This window comes from Eublepharis macularius, chromosome 4 (genome assembly GCF_028583425.1).
Source record: "Eublepharis macularius isolate TG4126 chromosome 4, MPM_Emac_v1.0, whole genome shotgun sequence".
NCBI classification, from domain to species: Eukaryota; Metazoa; Chordata; class Lepidosauria; order Squamata; family Eublepharidae; genus Eublepharis; species Eublepharis macularius.
The window spans coordinates 170,100,775-170,127,883 of NC_072793.1; the positions used below are offsets into that span (position 1 = coordinate 170,100,775).

The following is a 27,109-nucleotide window of genomic DNA, read 5'->3' on the forward strand; positions in this document are numbered from 1 at the left end:
TTCCAGCAAGTTTTAGGAGTTTTGGCTGACACATCTAGATCTTCCAGAGCCTTTTCTCAGCTCATTTCAGGAGGATCCTAACTGGAAAACAAACACACTCCAAGGCGAGGTGGCCCATCCCTCCCTCCAACCGCTCCCGCCTTCACCCGGCAGTGATTGGGATAGGGAGGCGGCAGCAATGCCCTCCCAACCCACACATCTTCACCCAGCTGGGATCAGGCAGGGAAGAGGAGGCAATGCCCGCAGGCCCACCTTCACATGGCCAGGTTCAGGAGTGGAGCAGGAGGCAAAGCCCGACTCCCTGCCTTCATCCAGCCAGGTGAACGCACAGAGAAGGCAGCAATGCCCTTCACCCACTACCACCCAGCCAGGATCAGGAGAGGAGCAGGCAGCAATGCCTTCCCTCCTTCACCTTGCCGGGATCAAGAGCGAAGCAGGCAGAAAAGCCCCCCCCCCACACACACACACTTTCACCTGAATGGAATCAGGTGCAGAGCAGGAGGCAATGCTTGCCCTCTTTCACCCGACAGGAATAAGGGGCAGAGCAGGCAGCAATGCCTGACCTCTGCATTCACACAGCTGGGATCAGATGTAGAGCAGGGAGCAAAGCCCACCCCTGCCTTCACCCGGCCAGAATCAGTCATGGAGCAGGAGGCAATGCCCAGCCCCCTTTACTCAGCAGGGGGCAATGCCTACCCCCTCTTCAAGTGGAGGGGGTAAGGCATGGAGCGAGTGGCAATGTCGGGGGCCCCTCACCCAGCCAGGATAAGGTATGGAACAGTAGGCAATGTCATCTCCTCTTCACCAGCGAGGATAAGGCATGGAGCAGGAGAAATCCCCCCTCCTTCACCCGGCTGGGATCAGGCGTGGAGCAGAAGGCAATTCCCACCCACCCCTTTTACCCAGCCAGGATAAGGCACAGGGCAGGAGGCAATGTCCACCCCTCCTTCACCCAGCTGGGATCAAGTGCAGAGCAGGAGGAAATGTTAAAGGCACTGAATTTGGTGCCTTTTTGGTGTCTCTCTTAGCCAATCACAATGAAAAAAGACACTCTTGGAGTCCTGTTGAATTGAAGCAAAATAGGTTGTTTAATTAAGCAATGGATGAGCTCCCTTTACACAGGGAGTAAAGGGTTCCCTCGTGCCCAGTGCTCATCAAAGCTACAATAGAAGTGCAAAGCAATTGATACCTTTAGGTTAATTATAATATTAGTTATCTTATTGGCTCGCAGAATGCAGAGGTCCCCCATTGGCATAGAAAGAGGACCTCCTGTCTTGACACAAGTGTCTAGGATTAGTTTGACTGGAAGAAGCAAGCTTAGGTCAGCCACCTAATTGGAGAAATTGCAAGATTGCAATTTCCTTACCTGTCCTTCGGCCTGTTCCTTTTGGAAGAACATCTTCCCCCTTTCTCTTGCCCACCTCCTCTCGTGGGCCTACTTCTGCCCCCTCCTTTTGCCAATGTTACTTTTAACGGCACCCTGAAGTCTCTTCTTTGGCAACCCTGGGGCTTTCAGAGGGCTGCGATCTGTGGGTGGGAAGGAACGTTCCCCCACTTCTGCAGTTTCTCTCTTTCCCAGCCTTGAGAGAGACGCTGCTAAAACTGGCTGACCTAGTTTGCTACATCAACCAGTTCTTACAAAGAGCTCTTTGGAATTAAATCCTATTAGAATCATATAGAATAATATAACATTTGTGTGACACCTCTACAGGTGCATCTCTACATCATGTTGCAAGCAGTATATTGTTTAGTTCTCAGTTCTTAAAGAATTTAACATGTTTAACGTACATTCATCTTTTTGGTCCTCTTCTCCAAGTGTCATATTTTTGCAGGTTGCATTACAAATACTACAATGGCTCCTGAGCATAGAAAAAGTGCATATAATACTGAAAGGCACAGAAGTGGTATATGAAATCCCTTTATTCAAATCCATATTCCTCAGAAATGCCCACCCTCTCTTCATCCAGCCAGGATCAGGTGTAGACCAGGTGGCAATGCCCGGCCCCCTTTCACCCACCCATCATCAACTGCATTGAAATCAGGGATGATATTCCTGTCACACTGAGACACAAAAGACAAGCAAAATTGAAGCAATAGACATAAAACCATGTAAGAGAATCTAAAGTATCAAGCTACCTAAAAATAAAATTGGCAAATGTTACAAAACAAATAATAAAAAAGAATAAATCCAAGTGGTAATCCATACTCCTTTTGACTAAATGAGCAAAATGCTGCAAGACTGATGTGAAAAAAGATGTGTGATTAGATGGTCTTCTTTTGGTGGAAGGAAACACAGCGGCTATGAACACAGTTCTTTTAACTTTTCAAGCATTCATACAACTTTTTCTCTTAGTGAATCCTTTGACGGATGCTTATAGCGCTAGGATTAGAGAAGTTCTTTCTACACTCCATTTATATGGCTTCTCCCCTCTGTGAATCCTTTGATGTGTTTTTAGGGAACCAGTCACAGAGAAGTTTTTCCACAGTTCAGGCATTTATATGGCTTCCCCCGTGCATCCTTTGATGCGCAGTTAGGCTGCTATTGTGAGAAAAGCTCTTTCCACACTCCAAGCATTTATATGGCCTCTCCCCTGTGTGAATCCTCAGATGTATAGTTAGATTGGGATTCAAAGAGAAGCTCTTTCCACACACCAAGCATTTATATGGCTTCTCCCCTGTGTGAATCCTTTGATGTTTAGTTAGGCTGTCATTGTGAGAAAAGTTCTTTCCACACTTTAAGCACTTATATGGCTTCTCCCCTGTGTGAATCATTTGATGAGCAGTTAGGTTGCCATTGTGAGAAAAGCTCTTTCCACACTCCAAGCATTTATATGGCTTCTCCCCTGTGTGAATCCTTTGATGTGCGGTTAGGTTGCTACTCTGAGAAAAGCTCTTTCCACACTCAAAGCATTTGTATGGTTTCTTCCCTGTGTGAATCCTTTCATGTGCAGTTAGGCTGCCATTGCGAAAAAAGCTCATTCCACATTTCAAACATTTATATGGCTTCTCCCCTGTGTGAATCCTTTGATGCACAGTCAGTTGGTAATTTCGAGAAAATCTCTTTCCACACTCCAAGCACTTATACGGCTTCTCCCCTGTGTGAATCCTTTGATGCGTAGTTAGAGAGGTACTCAAAGAGAAGGTCTTTCCACAATCCAAGCAGTTATATGGCTTCTCCCCTGTGTGAAACCTCTGATGCACAGTTAAATTGCTTTTCTGAGAAAAGCTCTTTCCACACTCCAAGCACTTATACGGCTTCTCCCCTGTGTGAATCCTTTGATGCACAGTTAGGTTGCTAGTGTGAGAAAAGCTCTTTCCACAATCCAAGCATTTATATGGCTTCTCCTCTGTGTGCACCTTCTGATGAGTAGCTAGGTGGCTACTCTGAGAAAAGCTCTTTCCACATTCCAAGCATTTATATGGCTTCTCCTCTGTGTGCACCTTCTGATGAGTAGTTAGGTGGCTACTCTGAGAAAAGCTCTTTCCACATTCCAAACATTTATACGGCTTCTCCCCTGTGTGAAACCTCTGATGCACAGTTAAATTGCTTTTCTGAGAAAAGCTCTTTCCACACTCCAAGCATTTATACGGCTTCTCCCCTGTGTGAATCACTTGATGTGTAGTTAGGTGGTCACTCTTAGAGAAGCTCTTTCCACATTCTGAACATTTATATCTTTTCTGGCATGGTGTAACATTGTGATATTTTTTTAGACTGTATTTACAGCTGAACCTTTTATCACTCATGGGACCATTCTGCTTTCTCTTTCTCATCTGCATTTCATCTTGGGCTGGGGCCTCCTGAATCTTCCTGCTCTGAGAGGCAACCGATTCCTTCCTCTGCTTCTGCTTTGCTTCCATTTCCATCTGAGAAAAGCTCTTTCCACGCTCCAAGCATTTATCTCTCTTTTGGCATGTTGTAACATTGTGATATTTTTTCAGATTGAATTTGCAGTTGAACCTTTTCTCAATCACAAGTCGCTTCTGTTTTCTCTTTCTTATCTGTATTTCATCTGGGGCCTCCTGCATCTTCCTGCTTTGACAGGTAACCAATGACTTCCTCTGCTTCTGCTTTGTTCCCTTTTTCCCTCTGCATTGCCTCTTTGGTACCAATTGGTCTCCAGATTTCGCTTCCACATGCAGATCTTCCTCTCTTTCCACAATCGCCCTTCCCGGTTCTTTCTCACTTTCCATCTCCCTTCTATCTGCAACTGGGAAAGAGAGAAAGGAGTCAGTTAGAATGAAAAGGATCAAAATATTAGTTAGCAGGTACAGTCAGTAGTGAAAGGTATTTTGTACAGTGAGAATCAGAGTTCTGGAAAATCTTCAGCAACAGCTAACCAGCTTCCAGGTTCTCTTGGAAAGTGAGAAAGAGATAACGGGGGGGGGGGGGGTTGTTCTGCTGCAGAAGTTGCTCTTAAGAGGAGAGTTCATTTGTATTGATTTAGGATGCACACAAAGACAGAAGTGGAAAAGAAATACTTTTTAAAAAAATTCTGAATTCTATTGAGAATTTTTGTTTACAGGAAAGAAAAAAATATAGAAAGAGTTAAATCCAGAGACTGGAGCCATGGACAAATAAGACAAGTCTGTGTACACATCTGAAAGAAATCCGCATTTGCAGAACAAGTGGAAATGCAAAGAAGAAATACATGGGGGGTGAGTTAACACACCTCAAAATAATAGTAGTAGCACCTGTGGCTGTAAGGAACAAATGACTTCAGCTGCTGTTGCTAGGCAACAACACAGTATAGCCAGCTTTTATGTCTTGGTTTCTGTTAGATAGAACCACAGTGATGGGGCATGACTCATTCTATGGCAGGTTTTGTCTTTGAGGGAGAGCTCATTGGGAGCAAACAGCAACCACTGGGTGACTTGAGACGACACAAGTTGAATGACTCACCCAGGACTGGATGCTTGTTTTTGTTTAATAGCAGCCACACCCAAAAATCCACTGTAAAGTTTCAAACTGGGATCTGGAAGACCCAGTTAGTGATTGGGGCATGCAGCAGCTAGCAATGCCTGCTCTCCCTTCACCCAGCTGGTATCAGGAGAGGAGCAGGCAGCAATACCTTCACTCGGCCAGGAACAGGTGTGGAGCAGGCGGCAAAGATCCACCTTCACTTGGCCAGGATCAGAAGTGGAGCAGGTGGTAATGCTCCCCCCTCACCTGGTTGGAATCAGGAGCTGAGCAGGGCCGTTTCCAGATGGCTTACCTTCACCTGGTACATCGTGCTTTGTTGTAGTGAAAATGCGAAATATTGCATTTCCTCGCATGAGTTCTGTGCGACGTCGCGCAAAACTCGCACGAGGAGATGCGATATTTTGCATTTTCACCACAACGAGGCGTGACGTACCAGGTGAAGGTAAGCCATCTGGAAACGGCCCAGGTGGTAATTCCCCCCGTTCACCCAGCCAGGATCAGGAGCAGAGCAGGCAGCAAGGTCTGCCTGCCCTCCGCCCCACACCTTCACCCTGCTAAGATCGGGCGAGCAGCAGGAGGCAATGGCTTCTCCCCCTTTCACCCTGCCAGGATCAGGCATGGAGCAGCAAACAATGTCTGCCCCCACTTCACCCAACAGGGATTGGGCGTGGAGCAGGAGGCAATGCCTGCCTGCCCTTCATTCAGCCGAGATAAGAGGGAAAGCAGGTGGCCATACCCACTCCCTTTTCACCTGGCCAGGATCAAGCATGGAGTAGATGGCAATGCCCACCCTCCCTTCACCCGGCCAGGAACGGGGCGGAGAAGTTTGCAAAGCCACCCGCTTGACTTCACCCAACCGGGATCATGCACAGAATAGGAGAAAATGCCCATCCCCCCTTCATCCAGCTGGGATAAGGTGCAGAGCAGAAGGCACTAATCAGGATAAGGTGCTGAACAGGTGGCAATGCCTGCACCCCCCTTCACCTGGCTGGGATCAGACGTGGTGCAGGAGGTAATGCCCCCCCCTTTCAGCCAGCCAGAATCACTTGCAGAGCAAGGGGCAATGCCCACCCCTCCTTCACCAGCCAGGATCAGACGTGGAGTGGGAGGCAATGCCCTCCTCGCCTTCCCTCAGCCAGGATCAGGCACAGAGCAGGAGGCAATACCCAGCCCTGCTTCATTCCGCTGGGTTCAGGTGTGGAGCAGGCGGCAATAACCTCCCCTTTCACCCGGCTGGATTAGGTGAGGAGAAGGACGCCCGCCTGTCCACCCTCACCTTTCTAGACCCTGTTGTATTTTTTTCCCACAGTGGGCTTTGTTGCTAGTAAAATAATATTGCAATTGGGCAAGGTTGGGAAACAGAGTGAGAAGGGGTGGGCTCCTCTCTATAATAAATGGAAATAGGAAAAGGCAGGGGGTCAAAAGTTAATCAGGGCCAGGATAAACTTTTGAGTTGAGAGGTCTTCTTGAGCCTTCTGCACAGTGGAATCACACTGTAGAGGAAGCAGCAAAGGAAGATTTAGAAGGAAGAGTTTTATTGAAAATACTTATTGCTGTAAGAGAAAAATATGACTAGACACCATTTTAGGGGTTAACCCATGGAGGGTGCAGTGGTAGAGTCTCTAAAACACTTCCACGAGAGCAGCCAGCTATGGGGTTGGTGAGCGGAGAGGACTCATGGAGTATATAGTCTGTCTGTCTGTCTGTCTTTCTGTGGCAGACATAACTCATCGGAAAACAAGGCCAGGCATTTGAAAATTTGCCAAAAGGGCCCACGATTATCTCGGGAACATCCCTCTACTGTAGGGGAAGTCAGGAGGTAGCACAGACAGGGACAGTGAAAAAAATCACCTTTTATACAAAACAAAGGAGCTTTAACCACTTCCCTGAGCGATCAGTGCCAGTATGCTCTAGTGGTTGGAGTGTCTCACTAACACCTGAGTCCCAGCTTCAAATACTCAAGACTCCAAAGACAGAAATGCCAGAGAAGGAAACAGGAGGTGCATGGATTTGCTAGCATGAACCTAACTGGGTATTTTCCATCTCTCCTGAACAGGGCTCTCTTCATCAACAAATTTCTCTTTACATCATGAATGTGCAGGGCTTTTTTTCAGCAGGAACGCGGTGGAACAGAGTTCTGGAACCTCTTGAAAATGGCCACATGGCCAGTGGCCCCGCCCCCTGATCTCCAGATAGAGGGGAGTTTAGATTGCCCTCCGCACTGCAGCGCGGAGGGCAATCTAAACTCCCCTCTGTCTGGAGATCAGGGGGCGGGGCCACCGGCCATGTGACCATTTTCTCCAAGGGCAACCCACTGAGTTCCACCACCTCTTTTCCCAGAAAAAAAACCCCGTGAATGTGTCTAATGTTTTGTTCTCAGCGGCAGTAGAATCCCCAGGTCTGGGATGTCCATTTTTTCCTCTGTGGCAAATGAAAGGGTGTCCTGAAATCAAACAGGGCGAAAGGAAGATGCCACGCCCTCACTTCTGTATTCGCAATAAAGGAGGAAAGATCCTTACCAAGGGAGGCCACCGTCTGGTAATTTTCCTCCATCACTTCCCAGTAGAGTTTTCTTTGGCCTGGATCCAGCAGATCCCATTCCTCCTCCGTGAAGAACACAGCTACCTCTTCAAAGGACACTGGGGATGTCTGAAAGAGGAAAATATTTCCCAGTTGTTCTTTCATTCCTGTCCCAGGGCACTCAAGAAAGAAAGAAAAATCCCATTGGCCAGTCAATGGAATAAAAGAATGTAATGCATCAAAACGTAAAAAGCTTTTTCTGTTTTTTAAATTCCAAAACATATCAATTGACCAATGAGCTCTTTGAGTCTGGTTTCTTACCAGGGTTTCCATATGACGAAATTACTGTGATTCCAAAAGCTGCAGGCACCACACTCAACGTGCATATTTCCAAACCATATGATGAATGTGTAGATGCTAAGATACTAACTTCCATCCTAGTTAAAAGGTTGTTTCAATTCTGGAACACAAGGCAGGTGAGGGTCTGAGAATCTCAGACTGGTTGCTGAGTTGACTGCATTATGTAGGAAGAGATCTGATCAATGGTAGTTGTGGGTTTTCCGGGCTGTATTTCTGTGGTCTTGACATTGTAGTTCCTGACGTTTCGCTAACAGCTGTGGCTGGCATCTTCAGAGGTGTAGCACCAGAGGCGAAACGTCCTGGCGAAACGTCACCAGAGGCAAAACTTCCTGGAGAAACGTCAGGAACTATAATGCCAAGACCACAGCAATACAGCCCGGAAAACCCACAACAACCATCGTTCTCCAGCTGTGAAAGCCTTCGACAATAGGTCTGATCAAGTTGGCGTTCTCTTACATGATGCTGAAAAGGCTTTTAACAAAATAATGGGAATTTATTTTTGGTATGTGGAGTAAATTAGGTTTTCCTACTGCATTTCTAAAGTGGATTAGAATTCTTTGTTTATCTCGAGAGACAGGGTTTCCTACCCACAAATGTTTATTTTCCTGTGCCATTCCCCTGTGAGAGAGCCTGCACAGAAGAACAGGAAGGAACGTTTTATCACCTTTGGTAGACTTGCAATAAAGCAAAAAAAAAATGGTTACAAGTATACATGTTAATGAGGAGAATCTGAAAGGTTAATTTACAGTTTAAACCTGAGTTCTATTTGTTGGGAATTATGGACAACAAATTGAAAAAAGAGCACGGTGTTTTAATTTTATATATGGTAACAGTGGCATGGCTCTTATATGCTCAAAAATGGAAGTGCAAAGATCTATCTTCATTGGAAGATTGGACTGGAAAGAAGATGGACTTAGCTGAGATGGCCAAACTTACAGCATTAATTAGAAATAAAACACTATATTCATGGCAAACTGGAAACCCTTTATGGACTATCTGCGAGAGGCAAAGAAAAATGAATTAATGATTTGTGGTTTCGATTTTTAAGAATAAGGTTCTGAGATAACAAGATTAGACACAGAAAAAAGTTATTAATGGAGCCACAAGCTGATTGATAATAAAAGGGGAAGTGTTGTAGGTGAAAAACCATAATGGATTAATAATATGCCTATTACGTCTTTTACTGTTTTTACTTTGTAGATTGATTGGCGGGCCACTCTTGACCCTTTGTAGTTTTTTTGATAAGTGTATTAGTAAATTGTAAATTTTGGAAGTTAAACCTTTTCTTATGAATTCTTGAGTGGCAATAAAATGTTCAAACTCAGTTTTTGGTTTATTCATTATTTCTTTCAGCTTGATATCTTTTGAAAAATAGACTAATTGGAAGTAGGAGAACCAAGGAATTTTCTGTCCCATTTTTTCTTCTAATATATGCTTTTCTAACAAGCCAGTTTTCCTAGCAATATCAATTAAACGAGGGTTACTGTATTGATCTTTGGTTTTTAAATCGATTATCTTATAATTATATTTTGCATCTTCCTGCAAAGCAATGGTAGCAAAGCGAGATACCTTGGGGATTAATTTGTTTTTATATCTATCCCATATTTTTAAAATAGCTATTAAAAATGGATTATGATTAATTTCTTTGGGTCTATGATTAGATTTTTTCCAAATTATATCTTGTAACGTGATATTGAGTTGTGGGATACTTATGGTTTTTAACCAATCAGCTTGACCTTTATCTTGAATTATTTGCATTAAATTAATTCAATGAGTTGTAGCATAATACAATTCCAAGTCTGGGTAATTAAATCCTCCTTGTATTTTTTTCTTTCTTAATGTTTTAAAGGCTATTCTTGTGTGCTTTCGTTCCCATAGAAATTGGTTAAGCATTGTTTGCCATCGTTTTAACAATTTGGTTGGAATTTGTATAGGGAGTGATCTAAATAAAAATAAAAGCTTAGGCAATATAAATGCTTTAATCAAGTTATATCTTTCAAACCAGTTAAGATTTTGTTTTTCCCATTTGGAAATTTCTATTTTGATTTCTTTTATTTTGCTTATGTGATTATATTGTATTATAAGTTTTAAATCTGATGGGATTTTTACACCTAGATACGTCAAATGGGGGTGGGGCCATTGATATTTATATTGTTTTTTAATTAATCTTTTTTGTTCTTCTGTCAAATTAACTGATAGCATATTGGATTTTGTTTGATTTACCACTAATCCTGATATTTGCTTGAAACTGAACAATTCATCTTCTAAATATTTTAACGAAATAAAGGGATTGGCAATATATAATATTATGTCATCTGCAAATAAACTAATCTTATGTGTCTCTTGGTTGATTTGAATCCCTTTAATACAGTTGTTCAAAACAGAAGTCATTTGAAGGAGCAAACAAACCAGGGAAGTACCTAGCCTGGCAACTGAAGAAGAAAAAGGAGAAGAAAATTATTAATAAGATAATAGAAGAAGAATTGTAAGATCAACAAACAATCAAACGTGCCTTTTACAAATATTATGTGAAACTATTTCAAAGGAAGGCAATAGACTTGTAAGAAATAGATCAATATATGCAAAAAACAGATTTACCAAAGATATCAGAAAATATGAAGCAGAGACTAAATGCTCCAATAACAGAGGAAGTAATGATACAAGCAATAGGAGCAACAAAGATTGGGAAAGCACCAGGACCGGATGGGATCACAGCTAAATTTTATAAAGTAATGAAGGAGGACCTTGTACCAATATTAAAAAATATAATGAACGATATACTTCAAGGAAAAGGTCTTCCAAACACATGGAATGAAGCGAGCATTGCTCTGATCCCGAAAGAATCACAAGATTTATCAGATGTGAAAAACTATAGACCAATTTCATTGATAAATAATGACTATAAAATAATGGCAAGGATACTAGCAGACAGGCTAAAGATATGGCTAATGGATTTTATAGGAGAGGATCAGGCTGGATTCCTACCAAACAGACAATTAAAAGACAACTTGAGAGTGGTTATAAATGCTATTGAATATTTTGATAAACGACCAGACAAAGAAGTTGGCTTTTTCTTTGCAGATGCAGAAAAGGCCTTTGACAATTTGAACTGGGACTTTTATGTTCGCATCAATGGAAAAGATGTATTTAGCTAAAGAATTTATAGAAGCAGTGAGAACAATATATAAAGAACAAAGAGCGACAATCTGTGTAAATGATAACCAGACAGAGAAGTTTGAAATAAGGAAAGGAACAAGACAAGGATGTCCACTATCACCTTTGCTCTTTGTTATGGTCTTAGAAATATTATTAAGGCAGATTAGAGAAGATGACAACATAAAAGGGATAAAAATAAAGGGATCTTCTTATAAGCTAAGAGCTTTTGCAGACGATGTGATGTTTATAGTAGAAGACCCAGTACAAACCTTGCCAAGGTTACTGGATAAAATTAAAGAATTTGGAGACTTAGCAGGATTTTTTATAAATAAAATCAAAAATAATAACTAAGAACATGACCAAGAAGAAGCAACATGAATTGTGTGAATTTACAAACTGTGAAGTGGTATATTTGGGAATAGAGCTGACAGCTAAAAACATTGATTTATTTAAGAATAATTATGAAAAGCTCTGGTCACAAATTGAGAGACATGATAAAATGGAATAAATTAAACTTATCGTGGTTTGATCGGATTGCCACAGTTAAAATGAATGTGCTGCCCAGAATTATGTTCCTAATGCAAACAATACCAATCATTAAAGACAAAAAGCAATTGGAAAAATGGCAGAAGAAAATATTGGAGTTTGTGTGGGCAGGAAAGAAACCCAGAGTAAAGATGAAAGTACTTTGTGATGCGAAAGAAAGAGGTGGAATGCAGTTACCTGATCTTCGACTTTACCATGAAGCGATATGCCTAGTCTGGTTAAAAGAATGGGTGTCTTTAACCAATCATAAACAGTTAATTTTGGAAGGCTACAACAAGCTTTTTGGATGGCATGCATATATGTGGTACGACAAGTATAAAATGGATACAATGTTCCAGCACCACTATTTGAGAAGGAATTTATTGTTGACTTGGCTAAAGTACAAAAAATATATAGATCAGAAGAAACCACTGTGGATTATACCAGCTGAGGTGATCAACCCAAATTTAGAGTATAAAGGAAAAGAATGGCTTACCCTCAAGGATTTAACAGAAGTAGCAGATAAAGAGCTAAAGCTCAAACCAAATGAGGAGCTGCCTTTTAAGTATGGTTGGTTACAATACAGATAAAAGATCTATTTGACTCAGACCAAAGGAAAACAGGTTTTAGAATCAAAAACAGAATTTGAAGAACTTTTGTTAGGAAATACTAAGGCAATTTCAAAAATGTATAAATTGTTATTGAAGTGGTTTATGGAAGATGAAACAGTCAAGGTACAGATGGTAAAGTGGGCAATAAATTGTAATAATGAAATAACGATGGAAGCGTGGGAACAATTGTTGGAAAAATACGTTAAAAATATCAACATGTACCAGTATAAGAGAGAATGGCTATAAAATGCTATATAGATGGTATTTAACACTGAAAAAATTAGCCTTAGCCAATAAACAGCTATCTAACAAGTGTTGGAAATGTAAGGAGCATGAAGGTTCTCTGTTTCATATGTGGTGGACTTGCCGGAAGGCTAGGGACTTTTGGACTAAAATATGTGTTGAGATGTCTTTGATACTACAGTATATTGTTGCCAAAATCCAGAAATGTTGTTATTATCCTTGCATTTAGAAGATGTTAATAGAAATGATAAGACATTGTTATATTATATGATAATAGCAGCAAGAATTTTATATGCTCAACACTGGAAGAAAGAAGAAATACCTGAAATTGAAGAATGGACTAGGAAATTGTTGTACATGGCTGAAATGGACAAGTTAACAAGAAATTTGAAAGATCAAGATCCGAAATAGTTTTGGGAAGAGTGGAAAAAGTTAAAAAAATACATGGAAAAAAGATGGGATGTTAAGGGACAATTATGGTCTTTTGAAGGGTTTTAAAGATATCAAGTAAGATAAGATATAGTTAAGATACTTACTAATAACAAGTTAAGAACAATTTTAGTATCGTAATAATGTGCTAACAATAATGGAGGGTTGGAGCGCTGTTGGAAGTCAATATTGAAAAGGGGAGGGGAGGGGTGGGGAAATACGCATATGGGAAATGAAATGAATTGTGTATGTACTTTAATTTGAATATATTGACCCATCCAATAAAATTTTTCAAAAAAAAAAACAGCTGCCCATATATTTGCTTTCTCTGTGGTGGCCTCACCTTATGGAAAGGCCTGCCTGAGGTGGTCAGGAAAGCTCCCACTCTCCTGCCTTTCTGTAAACTATTCAGAACTGAATTATTCCGGAAGCTTTACAGACCACAGAACTGCGTCATATGAAACAACTCACAGAGATGCCTTGGTAGAGATGGGGACTAAACTGTATGCTTTGGGCACTGCCTGCTGATGTAGATATTGGCCTACTAGGGAGTTTCCCTGCTTCTAAAAATGTTTTACCTTCTTCCCAGTAATATTACTACTTGGAAAGTGGGCAATATTCACGTCCAATTATATAAAAGGCAAGCCATATTCCAGACGACTCAAACTCTTATTCTGGTGCACCTCCAGAGGGTGCTGCTGCAGAGGGAAGCCCAGGCAAGCAAGCCTGTGGCTCCAAAGTGTGCCAAAGCAAGAAGCGCAAAAGAGGCAGCCTGTCTCTCCCTCCTGCTCCCCCCCTCACTTTCACCCAGCAACAATTGGGGCAGGGAGGAGGTGGCAATGTCTAACTGCCCCCCCCCCCGCCTTCACCCAGCAGTGATCGGGCGCGGGGCAGGTGGCAATGCCCATTCCCCCTTCACCTGCAAGAGATCAGGAGAGTAGCAGGGGATAATGCCTGCCCCCACCCACCCACTGGGATCAGGAGCAGAGCAGGCAGCAATGCCCACCCCCTTCACTTGGCCGAGATCAGGAGCACAGCAGGGGACAATGCCTGCCCCCCTCACCTGCTGGGATCAGGAGTGGAGCAAGCGGCAATGCCCCCTCTTCACCCTGCTTGGATCAGGCATGGAGGAAGAGGCAATGGCCACCTTCCCACCCTCCCTTTTCTGAAGTTTGTTGTATTCCCCTCGCCCCCCCAGGGGCTTTGTTGCTAGTCTGTAATAATAAACTGAAAATCAGAAGCCTCAAAATGGGCCACCAGCTTCAGGCAGATTGTGAGAGACGCAATGTCAAAAAACGAAGGAAATCCCAACATCCGGGCACACACTCGCTCCGGAACATCCCTTTGCTATTTTGCATTTATAGTTTACTCCCTGGGAGCCAGGAAGGTGGAGGCAGCACAGACGGGGAGGGCGGGAAATATCCCCCCTTTTCCAAAGGAAACCTTCGGACCAGTTGCCAATTCAGAGAGCTTCTGGATGCAAATTAAAATCACACTCCAGAGGAAGGAACTATATGCATTGAAAATACAGCTGTAAGAGCAAAATTCGGCCAAAGGCTTCTTAGCCCGGGGAGCCCGCATGCAAAAACGGCTCCTTTAAAAACCGACATGGCGAGTGCCGCGAGCTTCGGGGGGGGGGCGTGAGACCAATGGGCCCTCCGGATCAGAGCAGCTGCCCGGAATGAGATCAACCCAGGTTGCTTCCAGGGAGCCCATTCAAGTGTGTGGGGGGGGGGGGAGAGGAACCCAGGCGCCCCTGCAGACATCTTGCCCCGGAAGCCGCCCTTTCTCCACGTTCCGTCCTGTCAGCCCTACTCTCTTCCTCCCATTCACACGTATTTTCTCTCCCTGCCCCTCTTCTCTCCAAAGATCCCTTCATGCAATCCTAACTCACCTCTCCTGCAGAGGCGCAAAAGCTAAAGTCTCCCTCCGGCCAAGGAAAAGGGGGAAGAGGAGACTCTCCATTGAACTTCATGGCGCCCACAGAGTTCCTCTTCAGACAAAGTGCGGAACTACAAGTGACAAAAGGCGCAGATTGGACACTTGTCAGCTTCCCTCAAGTTTTGATGGGAAATGTAGGTAGCTTGGCGGAATGTTGGACAAGTGACAGTTGAACAGTCAATTGGACAGCAGTCGGAGAGCCAAGCTGCAAGACCAGAATGCCTACATTTCCCATCAAAACTTGAGGGAAGCTGACAAGTGTCCAACCTGTGCCTTTTGTCACTTGTAGTTCTGCACAAAGATGCCTAAAACACGCAAGCTCGGCAACCCTGATGCTCGCCGAGCCTTCTGGGAATTGTAGTTCCAAATGACTACCAGACCCCCCCCCCAACTGAATAACAAACCCAAAATATTTGGGAACTTGGAAGAGATTTCTTGGCTGTCCTGTGCAGCTTCACCTGATTGCCCACTGCAGGACAGACCAGCTAGAGAGATCCTGCGAAAGAGACAGAAGGCGACATGGTAGAAAGCTCTGCAAATCTCCAGGTCTGTTGCTGCTGCGCTTTGCAATTCTGCGGGGAACAGCCCTGGCTTTCCTTCCCCATGTAGCGGAGGTATTAAAGAGGGTCTTTTCTTTCCACTGTATGGCCTTTGATTGACTGCAAGATAGGTGGCTTTAAGATTTCCTAACGTGCTCCTGGGCAAGAATGGGTGGAGGGATGAGAGGCGGGAATGCTGGAACAGGATGTACTAAAACGAATGACAGGATTGCCGATTGAAAATAATGGGAGAGGCTTGAATGCCCATTGGAAATAATGGGAACCTGGAATGCCCATTGACTTGCATGGGCTCCATTGAAACACATTAGAGCAAAAAAAAGGTGCAAAGAAAACGTGCAATGGAGTTTGAAGGAAAGTGTCTGGGCCCAGATAGCCTGTTCTGGGACTGGATTGACAGGCCACTGAGTGCAATGATGGCCCCTGGGTGTGACAGAAGGGGTCTGGGACTGGAATGACAGGCCCCTGACTGGAATGACCGTCCCTGGGTATATCAGAAGTGCTCTGGGACTAGAATGACAGGCCCCTGACTGGAATGACGGCCCCGGGGTGTGCCAGAAGTTCCAACGGGCATTCAAGCCTCTCCCATTATTTTCTATGGGCAATCCTGTCATTTGTTTTAGTACATCCCTGCTGGAACAGAGGGAATGAACAGGAAAGAGAAGGAAGGGGGTGGCTGGAGAGAGCATTAGGGGGAAATTGCTTGTTCTTCAAAGACCCCTCGATGTCTTTTGTGTAACCATCTTAGTTCATTGTTGTTAGCAATAGCAAAAACATTCCTTTTGGTTTACTCAAAATCCAGCCGTGTCATTGAGTTATTTCCTTCCCAGCCACACAAGGTGAGAGTCAGTGTCCTTTACACTTGGTCTGGGGAAACACAGCAGAGAGTCAGGAAGAGTTGCTTCTTCATGCCCTGAAGTGGTTTTGTTATCCCCTTAAGGTTACCATCAGCCTCCAGGTGGGGCTTGGAGAGCTCCCTGAAATACAACTGAATTCCAAACTACACAGGTCAGTTCCCTTGGAGAAAATGGCAGCTTCAGAGGGTAGACCATATGGTATCACATTCCTACTGAGCTCCATTCTCTCTCCAAACCCAGCCTTTTCCAGGATTCATCCCCAGATCTCTAGGAATTAGCCGACCCATAGCTGACAACACTAGTTATTTTGTAACTAGTAATAAACCCTGTTGTGAGAAAAAAAATACAATGGGATCTAGAGAGGTGAAGGCGGGCAGGCGGGCATTACCTCCTGCTCTGCATCTGATCCCGGCCGGGTGAAGGGGGGGGCGGCCATTGCCACCTGCTCTGCTCTTGACCCCAGCCCACTCCTGCCATGAGCAAAGTAGGTGGCCTTGGGTCAGCCACTCTTCTCAGCCCCAGCTCCCCAGCTGTCTTGTGGGGATAATAATAACACCAACTTGTTCACCGCTCTGGGTGAGGCACTAATCTGTCTAGAAGAGCAGTATATAAGTATATAAGAGCAGTATATAAGTGCAGTTATTATTATTAACAAAGGGAGTGAATCACGTCCTACTTGAATGCTTACTGTCAGATCCCTGGACCACAAAAAAGAGGCACACCCAATCCAAAATGCTAGATACCTCAATGGACAAACCACATTTGGAGGAAAAGCAGTAAACAATAATACCGCCAATGTTGTATCAGGAAGGTAATGGGTTAAGTGCTGTGATTGAATTGTCTTGTGTTCATTGGTGGATGCTTTATATCAGCCCCAATGATGTACTTGCTATGAAACACATTTGAATATCCAGCTGGCCACTTGTAGGGGCTTATAGGGTCCTTCACCATCTGTGTAACTTCCACCTACAATTAAATAGAATTTGTTTCCGAGTCTGACACAACAAAGAACCCTGCTGGTTTGAGATGTTTACCTAGCTGTACCAGGGGACTGACTTCATATACTGCAAGTTCACATATACAGATTCCCCGACCACCCCATACCATACATGCATTAGTACACTAAACAGTCACTAGAACTGTATTATCTGAAATGTATTTATTTCTCTTGATTCTTCCCTATCTGCAGAAGAATCACTGGTTCCCACAGGTGACTACTTCTTTTGCCTGCAGAAAGAGGAAATGTTTCTCTTGGACTTCAAAGAAGCAAAGCTACTAGAGGAAGTGCTTCCTTTAATGTGCAGAAAGACCCTTCCGGGCCTGAGAATTGGGATCCTATTTAATTTCACTCATGAAAGACAGATGTGTCCTGATCTGAGTTTTCTTCTTGTGCCATGACCTTTTCTACAGTGGTCCAACTGTGTACTTTGAGACAAACCGAGTTCTCTGTATCTCCAGTCTTACTGAAGTCATCCGAGAAGTATTTCCTCTTTTCCTCTCTTGGATTTCCTCTCGGTAGACCAAATATTCCTTCTTTTTCTTCCCCTTGGGTAGATGATGGGACCTTGAGGGAAAGGAAGGCCTTGCCTCAGAAGCAGCGCTGGAGAGTTCACCCAGCAGATCTTGAGAGTACATTTCCTTCCCTGCTGAGGAAGGTCAGAGTCAGTGTCCTCTACACTCCTGCTGTGGAATCAGAGGAGGCAAAGCCAGAAAAGTTCCTCCTTTGTGTTGGACTGACCAAAAGGAGCTCTGACTCTTCAAAATTCATACCCTGGAAATCTAGTTGGGCTTTAAGGTGCTACGGGACCCAAATCTTGCTCTTCTTTGTGCCTTTCAGATCGTATTTTTCATGTTGAACTTAATCGTCTCAATATGTATCACGTGTTTTGAATACATTTAATAAGCAGCAAGTGCACAGCACCAGCAAGATTGCTGCAGAAACTGGATAATCTTAAAACTGGAATAAGCTATGATTGTTTTTCCATCGGCTGGAAGGCCATCCAGCAACTGGTAGGAGAGCCTGTGAGTTGTGCTTGGATTGGAGAGTCTCGAGATATTCTGGATATCAGGACAATGATTTGACTTAACAACTCAGGAAATTCACTCTGAGAAGAGTGCTTTTCTTCTTCTTCTGATGTGGTTGTCTTGCATTTCATGAAACCCAGAGAAATGTGTACAGGAGAGAAGCTGTTTGTGTTGACAGAGGGAAAAATATTCTGCGGGACCTAGGGTTGCAGACTCTAGGGTGGGTTTTTTTGTAATTCTTTTGTTACACTGATGAAATCCCACGTTGTATGATACTTGGGGGGACAACACCTCAGTAAAATGCATATTCAAAATAACTTTCTGTGTAGAGAGAGAGGCTGGGGGGGGGATCCAAATGTCACCAGTTCTTACTTCCTCTTCTCAAAATCAAAGAACCAGAATAGTTGATACACTTTCCCCAAGAAGGAAGGCCAAGCAATTTATTTAGATTAGAAGTGATCCAGGGGACTGCGTATGATGGAGAGTTATAAAATTATGGATAACATGGGAATCAGGAATTTTTCTTGGGATTGCTCTCTCTCGGCATAAAGTTCCTTACAGGGTGTTATTGTGAGAGTTACTCTCTCAAGTTACATACGTGATGTTACACATTAGTTGTGTAATTCTCATGTTAAATTCAATGCATCATTCCGGATTACGCTGGTCATGCCTGATTCATATGTAGGTTTGCACTTAAGAAGGCTCCAGTATCTAGTTAGCTTTCCTATATCAAATCATTTAACTCCTGACACAAGCTACACCACAAATAACGTTCTAGGTTTTGTTAACAAGTATTGTACACAAGTGAATACAATTACAGAATCTCTGCTTCCATTCTGGGCCTTTATTAAAACATGATTATTCAGCTTAATATTAGCTCCATCAACAGAAAATCGCACCATCCATTATAACGACAGATCATTAAAGTAAAGTAATCACGAGTCCAAAAAGATGTCACAAGGAAGGAGCCCCATCTAGACAGACACACCCGATCAATTCAGCTTCTCATATTTACAGGGTTTCAAAATTATCTCCTAATGGTAACTAAGTGTCCTGCTTGATAAGGGCTCACGTTCTTGGCTAACTAAATATGTTAGAAATTCAAACATCATGCAAGGTTATCTATATTTGAAACATCTTTTATGTAAAAATTATTGGTTCATTCTTGCTACTTTTTATCTTATCAAAGTCTATGTAAAATTTGTGATTATGAGTTCCTCATATACAGGAATATCTTTTGGCCTCAACCAATACACCCATCTTTGAATCGTATCTTCACCTCTATGAAGTTAGACATCCCTGCCATTCTCAGACACTCTCTGCTCCTGGGTCTTAACACGTATTATCTGTTCATATGGGTCAGACCATTCTAATCTACGCAAGGCCATACAACTGTATTACTCCTTTGCAGGGCTTATTTTCTGGGAAAAGAGGTGGTGGAACTCAGTGGGTTGCCCTCAGAGAAAATGGTCACATGGCTGGTGGTCCCGCCCCCTGATCTTCAGACAGAGGAGAGTTTAGATTGCCCTCGAGGTCAATCTAAACTCCCCTCTGTCTGGAGATCAGGGGGCGGGGCCACCAGCCATGTGACCATTTTCAAGAGGTTCCGGAACTCCATTCCCCCGCATTCTTGCTGAAAAAAAGCCCTGCAATATGTTAAAGCTCTAATATTTATGAGAGGCATTTTGTATATATGCTTGTTAATTTGTTCTATGTTGTTACAATGTTATATTATTATTGTTGTTCAGTTAATTAAATTAAATAAAAAAAATTTTTTTAAAAAGCCCTGCTCCTTTGTTTCATACCCTTCTCCATGGTTGTTCAATTTGGGGTTTCCAGGCTCCCTCTGTCACATGTCTAGCTGGGACCCAGGCTATCCCTATGCAAAGATATCTTCTGTGATTTTCTTGATCAAATCTAGCAACAGTTTCCCTATAGTTTTAGCAGAATGAATAGCAGGTATCCAGGGGCTCTCGAATCTGGCCAAGGATTATCATCCTTAGTCCCAACTCCTATCCCATGAAGGTCAGTGTTAGGAAACAGATGTCTTGCGTCATATCACCTTCCCATCATTTGAGAAAACAGTGAAATTCATTTGATGTATTCATGCTTTCAAATCTCATAAAATGAGCAACACTGAGACGACAGATATGCAAGCCTCCTTGACCAGCCATGAAACAACTATTTATTTTTTATGGAGGACAATCAAAACTATCATAGCACCTAAAAATAAAATTAACAAAAAATTATGAAACGGAGAAATGAAAAATGGGAAATATGCAGAAGTGGTTTTCAGTACTCCTTTGGTCTAAATGAAGAGGAGAAAAGAAATGCGCCGCCAGATTAGATGAGTAGTTCATCTAGTGCAATATTCCATCTCATACAGAGGCCAACCAGTTACACTGAAGGGACAACAACAGGGTATAGAGGCCATGGCCCTCCCGTAAAGTTGCCTCCCTGCATTGATATCAAGAGGTTGACTGTCTATGAATGTGGATCTTCCCTTTAGTCAATGTGGCTAATAGCCACTGATAGATCAGGTCTCCATGAAAATTTAATCCATGTAACACCGGTTCAGATAAAAGTTAGAATCCAGCTTCTTCCCCCTAGAAATTTACAGCATTCTCCATTTTCTAAGAGATGATATGAACCAGAAGTCAGTCTCACTGCTTTGGTGAATGATTCATTAACAAAAGAGACATTTAGAGAGAACAGAGAAAAAGATGTAGGTTTTGCTCACCAGGCGGTGCTAAGTACATCTGCTTGAGGCTGAGGGGAAAGGAGGAGGGGGAAGGACAAAAAGGAGAGCATTGAGAAGGGCATGGTGAAGGGCAGCTACCACAGTACTCCTCACAGCCAGAAACAGGCAAGCTCAGCCACCTCAACGGGTTTCCCACATGCTAACTGATCGTATGGCTCTTCCCCGTGTGCATCTTGTGGTGTAAAGTAAGGCTTTGGCTCTGGCAGTACTTCTTTCCATACTCCAGGCATTCGTATGGCTTCTCCCTTGTGTGAATCTCTTGATGGGCTGTTAGGTGGCCGTTCTGAGAAAAGCTCTTTCCACACTCCAAGCATTTATATGGTTTCTCCCCTGTGTGAATCCTTCGATGCCTAGTTAGGCAACTATTTTCAGAGAAGCTCTTTCCACACTCCAAGCATTTATATGGTTTCTCCCTTGTGTGAACCTTTTGATGGGCAGTTAGGATGCTATTGCGAGAGAAGCCCTTTCCACATTCCAGGCATTTATACAGCTTCTCCCCTGTGTGAATCCTTCGATGCCTAGTTAGGCAGCTATTGTCAGAGAAACTCTTTCCACACGCCAAGCATTTATATGGGTTCTCCCCTGTGTGAACCATTTGATGCACAGTTAGGTTGCTATTGCAAGAGAAGCTTTTTCCACACTCCAAGCATTTATATGGCTTCTCCCCTGTGTGAATCCTTTGATGGGCAGTTAGGTTGCTATTATAAGAGAAACTCTTTCCACACTCCAAGCATTTATATGGCTTCTCCCCTGTGTGAATCCTTTGATGGGCAGTTAGCTGGCTATTATAAGAGAAATTCTTTCCACACTCCAAGCATATATATGGCTTCTCCCCTATGTGAATCCTTTGATGTGCATTTAAGTCATCATTTTGAAAGAAGCTCTTCCCACACTCGAAGCATTTATATGGATTTTCCCTTGTGTGAACCTTTTGATGGGCAGTTAGGATGCTACTGCGAGAGAAGCTCTTTCCACATTCCAGGCATTTATATGGCTTCTCCCCTGTGTGACTCCTTCGATGTCTAGTTAGGCAGCTATTGTCAAAGAAGCTCTTTCCACACTCCAAGCATTTATATGGGTTCTCCCCTGTGTGGACCTTTTGATGCGCAGTAAGGGTGGAATTGCGAGAGAAGCTCTTTCCACACTTCAAGCATTTATGTGGCTTCTCTCCTATGTGCACTTTTTGATGAGCAGTTAGGTCACCACTCCAAGGGAACTTTTTTCCACACAGGAAGCATTTATATGTTTTCCAGCATGTTGTAATCATCTGTTGTATTTTCAGACTGAATTTAAAGCTGAACTCTTTCTCAATCATGGAACCCTTCTGATTTTTCTTTCTGTTCTGTATTTCATCTTGGGCTGGGATCTCAGGCTTATTCCTGCCCTGACAGGCAACCAATTCCTTCCTCTGCTTCTGTTTTGCTTCCCTTTCTCTTCTACATGGTTTCTTTGGTACCACTTGACCCCCAGATTTCACATCCTCATGCAGATCTTTGTTTCCTTCCACAATCACCCTTCCTGGTTCCTTCTCACTCCCTTCTGTTACTGAAAAAGAGAGAAAGAAATGAAATAAGAACAAATAGGAACAAAGGCCAGCTAGCAAGTACAGTCAGTAGTGAATGGTATTTTCTACACAGAGACAGGGGCCTAGAAAAACCTCAACAATATCTAATTGCACACCAGGATATCTTGGAGAAAGAGGTGATTGGTGCAAGAGGGAAATGAATTCCTTGTTTCTTTTGCAGAAAATTCCCCTTGAGACCACACTTTAAAGGTTAATGTGTTTTATAGTGTTAATTCAGGATGTATATGGAGACAGAATGGGGAAAATACTTTTATAAAATTTGTTGAATTTTATTGAAATAGTTGTTTACAGAAAAGGAAAAATATATGGAAACACTTAAAACCAGCGATTACAGCCATGAACAAATATGGCAGATCTTTCTAAAAGCCTGAAATTCCCCAGACTTATAGAATAATCTGAAATCTATCAAACGATTAAAACACCTCAAAATAATAGAAGCAGCACCTGTAGCTTTAAGATACAAATGGCCTCACTGGCCATCACGAGGCATCAACCTAGTATATCCAGTCTTCAAACCGTAGTTAGAGACAGGGGAAGGGGAGCAGGGTCCTCTCCAAGGTGGTTTGGGTCTTTCACAGAGGACTTATCGGAGGGAGGCTCAGCAATAACCAGCAGGTGACTTGATACTACACAACTAGCATGAATCAACCAGGACAGCAGCCGCACTTCAAAAGCCATTATTATCTAGTGGTTAGAGTTTTAGCCTAGGATCTGGAAGGTCTCAGGACCAATCCTCAATTTGCCGTGGAAGTTCACTGGTGACTTTGGCCCAGGCACATGCGCTCAGCCTAATTTACCTCACAAGGTTGTTGTGAGGGTACCATGGAGGAGAGGAGAATTGTGTAACCTGCTCTGGATCTCTATTTGGAGAAAGGTGGAGGATACATGAAATAATAAATATAGCTACACACTTGGGGAACACTTATTTGTTTGTCATTTATAGTCCGCCTTTCTCACTGAGACTCAAGGCAAATTACACAGTGTGAGATTAGTACAATCAGTATCAACAACATTTCCATGCAGCGTCAAGGACATTGCCATAAACAATGCCACAGGGTAAATAGATACAAGTTTACAAAGACATCACATTAGCAAGAATCCAATACAGAGTTGAAGAAATGCTGAAACATGAATCAAACAGGACAGCAGCCACACTTCAAAAGCCATTATGATATAGTGGTTAGGGTTTTCGCCTAGGATCTGGAAGGTCTCAGTTCAAATCGAATAAACAAACAGACAGACAGACAGATAGACAGACCGACAGACAGACCATAATCAGTTCTAGGACTGACATTAGACAACAGGAAGCACAGGCAGTACATAGGAGTACGTATTTATCATATGTTAGGCAACATAGTGATGAAGTCTATGGTTCCTAACTCAAAAAGTTATACTCGTTGGTGAGCAGGAAGGAGAGAAGGAAAGAGGAAACACTGAGGATACAGGAACTGCCAGGAGGAAAGAAATTGTGGGGAGAGGGATACAGGGAACACTATGGTGTTCACTGCAAGTCCTTGCAGTTTCTTCACTGCCTAGGAACCGGGCTGTCACAGCATAACTGGGCCAGATTTTTTCTCTTCCTGGACCTCATTGGTGCAGCCATTTTTTCCCTGACAGTTGCTGGCATTCCAATTGGGTCTTCTTCCCATGGATTAGGACAATGTACTGAGCTTCCCCAAAGGCCATATAGATAAATTCCTGAAAGAACCCTCTCTATTTGGATCCCACTCATCAGGTCAAACTCTGGACTACAATGAGCTAGTTTATCTTCATAAGAAGGTTATTAAAACAGACATCCCTTTATTCTACTAGAATATTGCCAAGCCACACACATCCCTTGAAGACTTTGAATTATTTAAGAAGCTGGCCTCTTCCAGAATGATAAAGAATTTATGAAAAAAATGGTGCTCCATTCCTAATAAATGATCACTGTACCTCATGGTTGTTATTATAGAGACCTTTAACCAGTTTGTTGCTAAGTTATAATCTACTATAGAAGAAAAAAAATCTATACCAAGAAAGACTCAGACTGGAAACACATGAGCTGAAACTGCACAAGCTGGATGAACAACAGTTTCAAGAAGAGCTAAACGTAAAAAGTTCCTATGGAACCAGAAAGACTACGACCACAACAGAGTCTGTCCTTGGCTCTTGAAGAGAAGAGCGCCTGCACGCTGGGTTTCATTTGCAGATTCTCCACGCACTCCGGAAGAGTAACAGAGCTCTATTTCCACTGAAACTAACACCAGCATGGATACAGATACAAGTCAAGTGAACACAGCACTTTTAAAAAAACTTTTATTGATTAACCAAAACGAAACACACAAAATGTACAATACCCCAATACCCATAATAACTTAAAAAATAAAAATTAAAAAATTAAAATAAAATCAAAGGGGAAATAACAATTTTTTAAGTTCAATTCATTCAAAAAAAACATTATAATCCTTCCTATTTGGGATAATATCATTACACTTTAGATATTCTAATACCATATTCCACCCCTCTTCATGACTAGCTTTCCACATACTTATGACATTTTCCTCAAAAAAGGAATTATTGGTTATTCTACTCATTACATTCATCTCCCATATTTTATTGTACCATTGCATCTTTGTAGGTGGTGTATCCGATTTCCAATGTTTAGCTATTAATAACCTTGCAGCTGCCAACAATATTGAAATCAAAGTTATATATTCTTTTGTCAATCTACAATCATTCCAAATATCAAATAACATCACTTTAACGTTATAAGGAAAAGAAACCTTAATAATCCTTACAATCTCCTCATAAATTTCCCTCCAAAAGACTTGAATTACCGGGCATTGCCACCAGATATGATAGGGAGTTCCTTTTATTCTGCATTTCCTCCAACAATATGGGCTAGCAGTTTTAAACATTGATTTAAGCTTAGATTGAAATAAGGGTAGGGGCCTTTCTTTTGTTCCAATCCCCCCTACAATCCCATTAGACTCATGGATAGAGGTTTTAAAATTGATTTGGACTTTTAAGGCTTAAAGCATTCTTTAAAGATAAGGTATTTTCTAATTACCATAGTCAGGCTTCCTTCCACACTACATCTTATTTCAAGCTCCCAGGCCTGATCCCACCTACGATACAGGTTTTTGAAACTGCTTAAGGACCTGAAAATATTGGAAAGAAACTCCGTATCAAAATGGAATAATATTAGTAGACAGGAAAGGGAAGCACTGAATGAACTGAAAAAGGACAAAAGCATTATCTTTAAGGAATCAGAAAAGGCATGTGCAATAGCTATACAATATAACCCAGAATCTGAATCAGAGGTGATGAAATAACTAAATGACTGGGAATATTACACATGATGTTTTTCTGACCCACTCAAATTAATACAAACAGAAATGAGAACCCTCCTCCATGAGGGCATTTCTATAAGTTATATTTCTTCCCAAGAGAGGCAGTTTCTAGATAACTCCAGTCCTGGAGTCTTCTGATTAGTAACACCCGCAGAACAGTCTCTGTTCCCTGGATATTCAACTTTGGGAGACTGTTTCATGGAACCTCAATCCATCCTCCAGTGATTCTTCTCACACCTGAACTGTTAAATAGTTTTGTCGAAGGCTTTCACGGCCGGAGAACGATGTTTGTTGTGGATTTTCCAGGCTGTATAGCCGTGGTCTTGGCCAAGACCACGGCTATACAGCCCGGAAAATCCACAACAACCATTGTTAAATAGTTGCTTTGCCCTGATTGGCTCCTGAGTAGCCAGGTAATGAACTGTGTTCTAGAAAAGATGGCTTCTCAGTGAACCAAAAAACTCTATTCTTTCCACACCAGCATGGAGAAGGCTCATATTCTACCAGATGGATAAGATGAACTATTAATGGATGCCAACAAGATATGCTTAAGTTAATCAGCTCTTAATTTTTAGATAGGCAGATTTTAGCTAACACCAGTAAAGTTTATTTGTTTTATATCAGTTGCCTGTATCTGAGTGCTTATCATCACCCATTAAAGCTAATAAAATATATTTTTATTAAGCTGTGTCTGGAATCACTGACTGGGATGTGGGTTTACCCCAGAACGAACTGCAAGACAGGAGAGCTGTGGCCTTGGGGAAGGCAAAGTTCTCAGTCCCACAAAAGTTAAAGGGTACTGTGTCTCTCCCAGCTGGCTATTTTCAGTGCCTAAGGCAGGAGGCTTGTGGCCTGTATATCTATAGAACATGCATAGTCCTTGGAAATAAATAGCACTCCCAATTCATATATATTTCTTGCTGAAGTGATTGCCACCAGGAACAATATTTTAACTCTCAGAAACTTGAGAGACACCTCTCGCAGTGGCTCATATACTGATTTAGTAGCAGCCTACAACACTATGCCAAGCCTCCCTGTTGGGACTCTCGGGATCGCCGGGGGACTGGATAGTGATGTGCCCTTAAAGAAATGTTCATCTGATGGGTGCCAGGAAATTGAGAAACCATCTCCCTTCGGAACGGCAGAAGCCAGGGCTGCTACCTGTCTACTGCCTACATAGAGTGTTTGGTCTACGACCTTGAGAGACAAAAATCAAAGTATCTGGGGTCAATTTACTGATTGGTTTGACATTGTTTCTGCTGACACCATCTCGCATGTGCCTT

At 42.6% G+C, this 27,109-nt stretch overlaps 1 protein-coding gene across 1 annotated transcript in view; it reads right to left on the minus strand.

Moving 5' to 3' along the window:
• Positions 1 to 1,064: 1,064 nt before the first annotated feature.
• LOC129327817 (zinc finger protein 420-like) overlaps positions 1,065 to 27,109 on the minus strand; it is a 31,094-nt gene continuing 5,049 nt past the window's right edge. Inside the window, exons 4-8 of the mRNA XM_054976571.1 lie at positions 21,051 to 22,451; positions 16,124 to 16,130; positions 14,660 to 14,777; positions 7,441 to 7,570; positions 1,065 to 4,208 (exon numbers count right to left, since the gene is read on the minus strand). Of these exons, the coding sequence (XP_054832546.1) occupies positions 2,488 to 4,208; positions 7,441 to 7,570; positions 14,660 to 14,777; positions 16,124 to 16,130; positions 21,051 to 22,451 (3,377 nt within the window). The 3' untranslated portion in view covers positions 1,065 to 2,487. The remainder of the gene's footprint in view (positions 4,209 to 7,440; positions 7,571 to 14,659; positions 14,778 to 16,123; positions 16,131 to 21,050; positions 22,452 to 27,109) is intronic.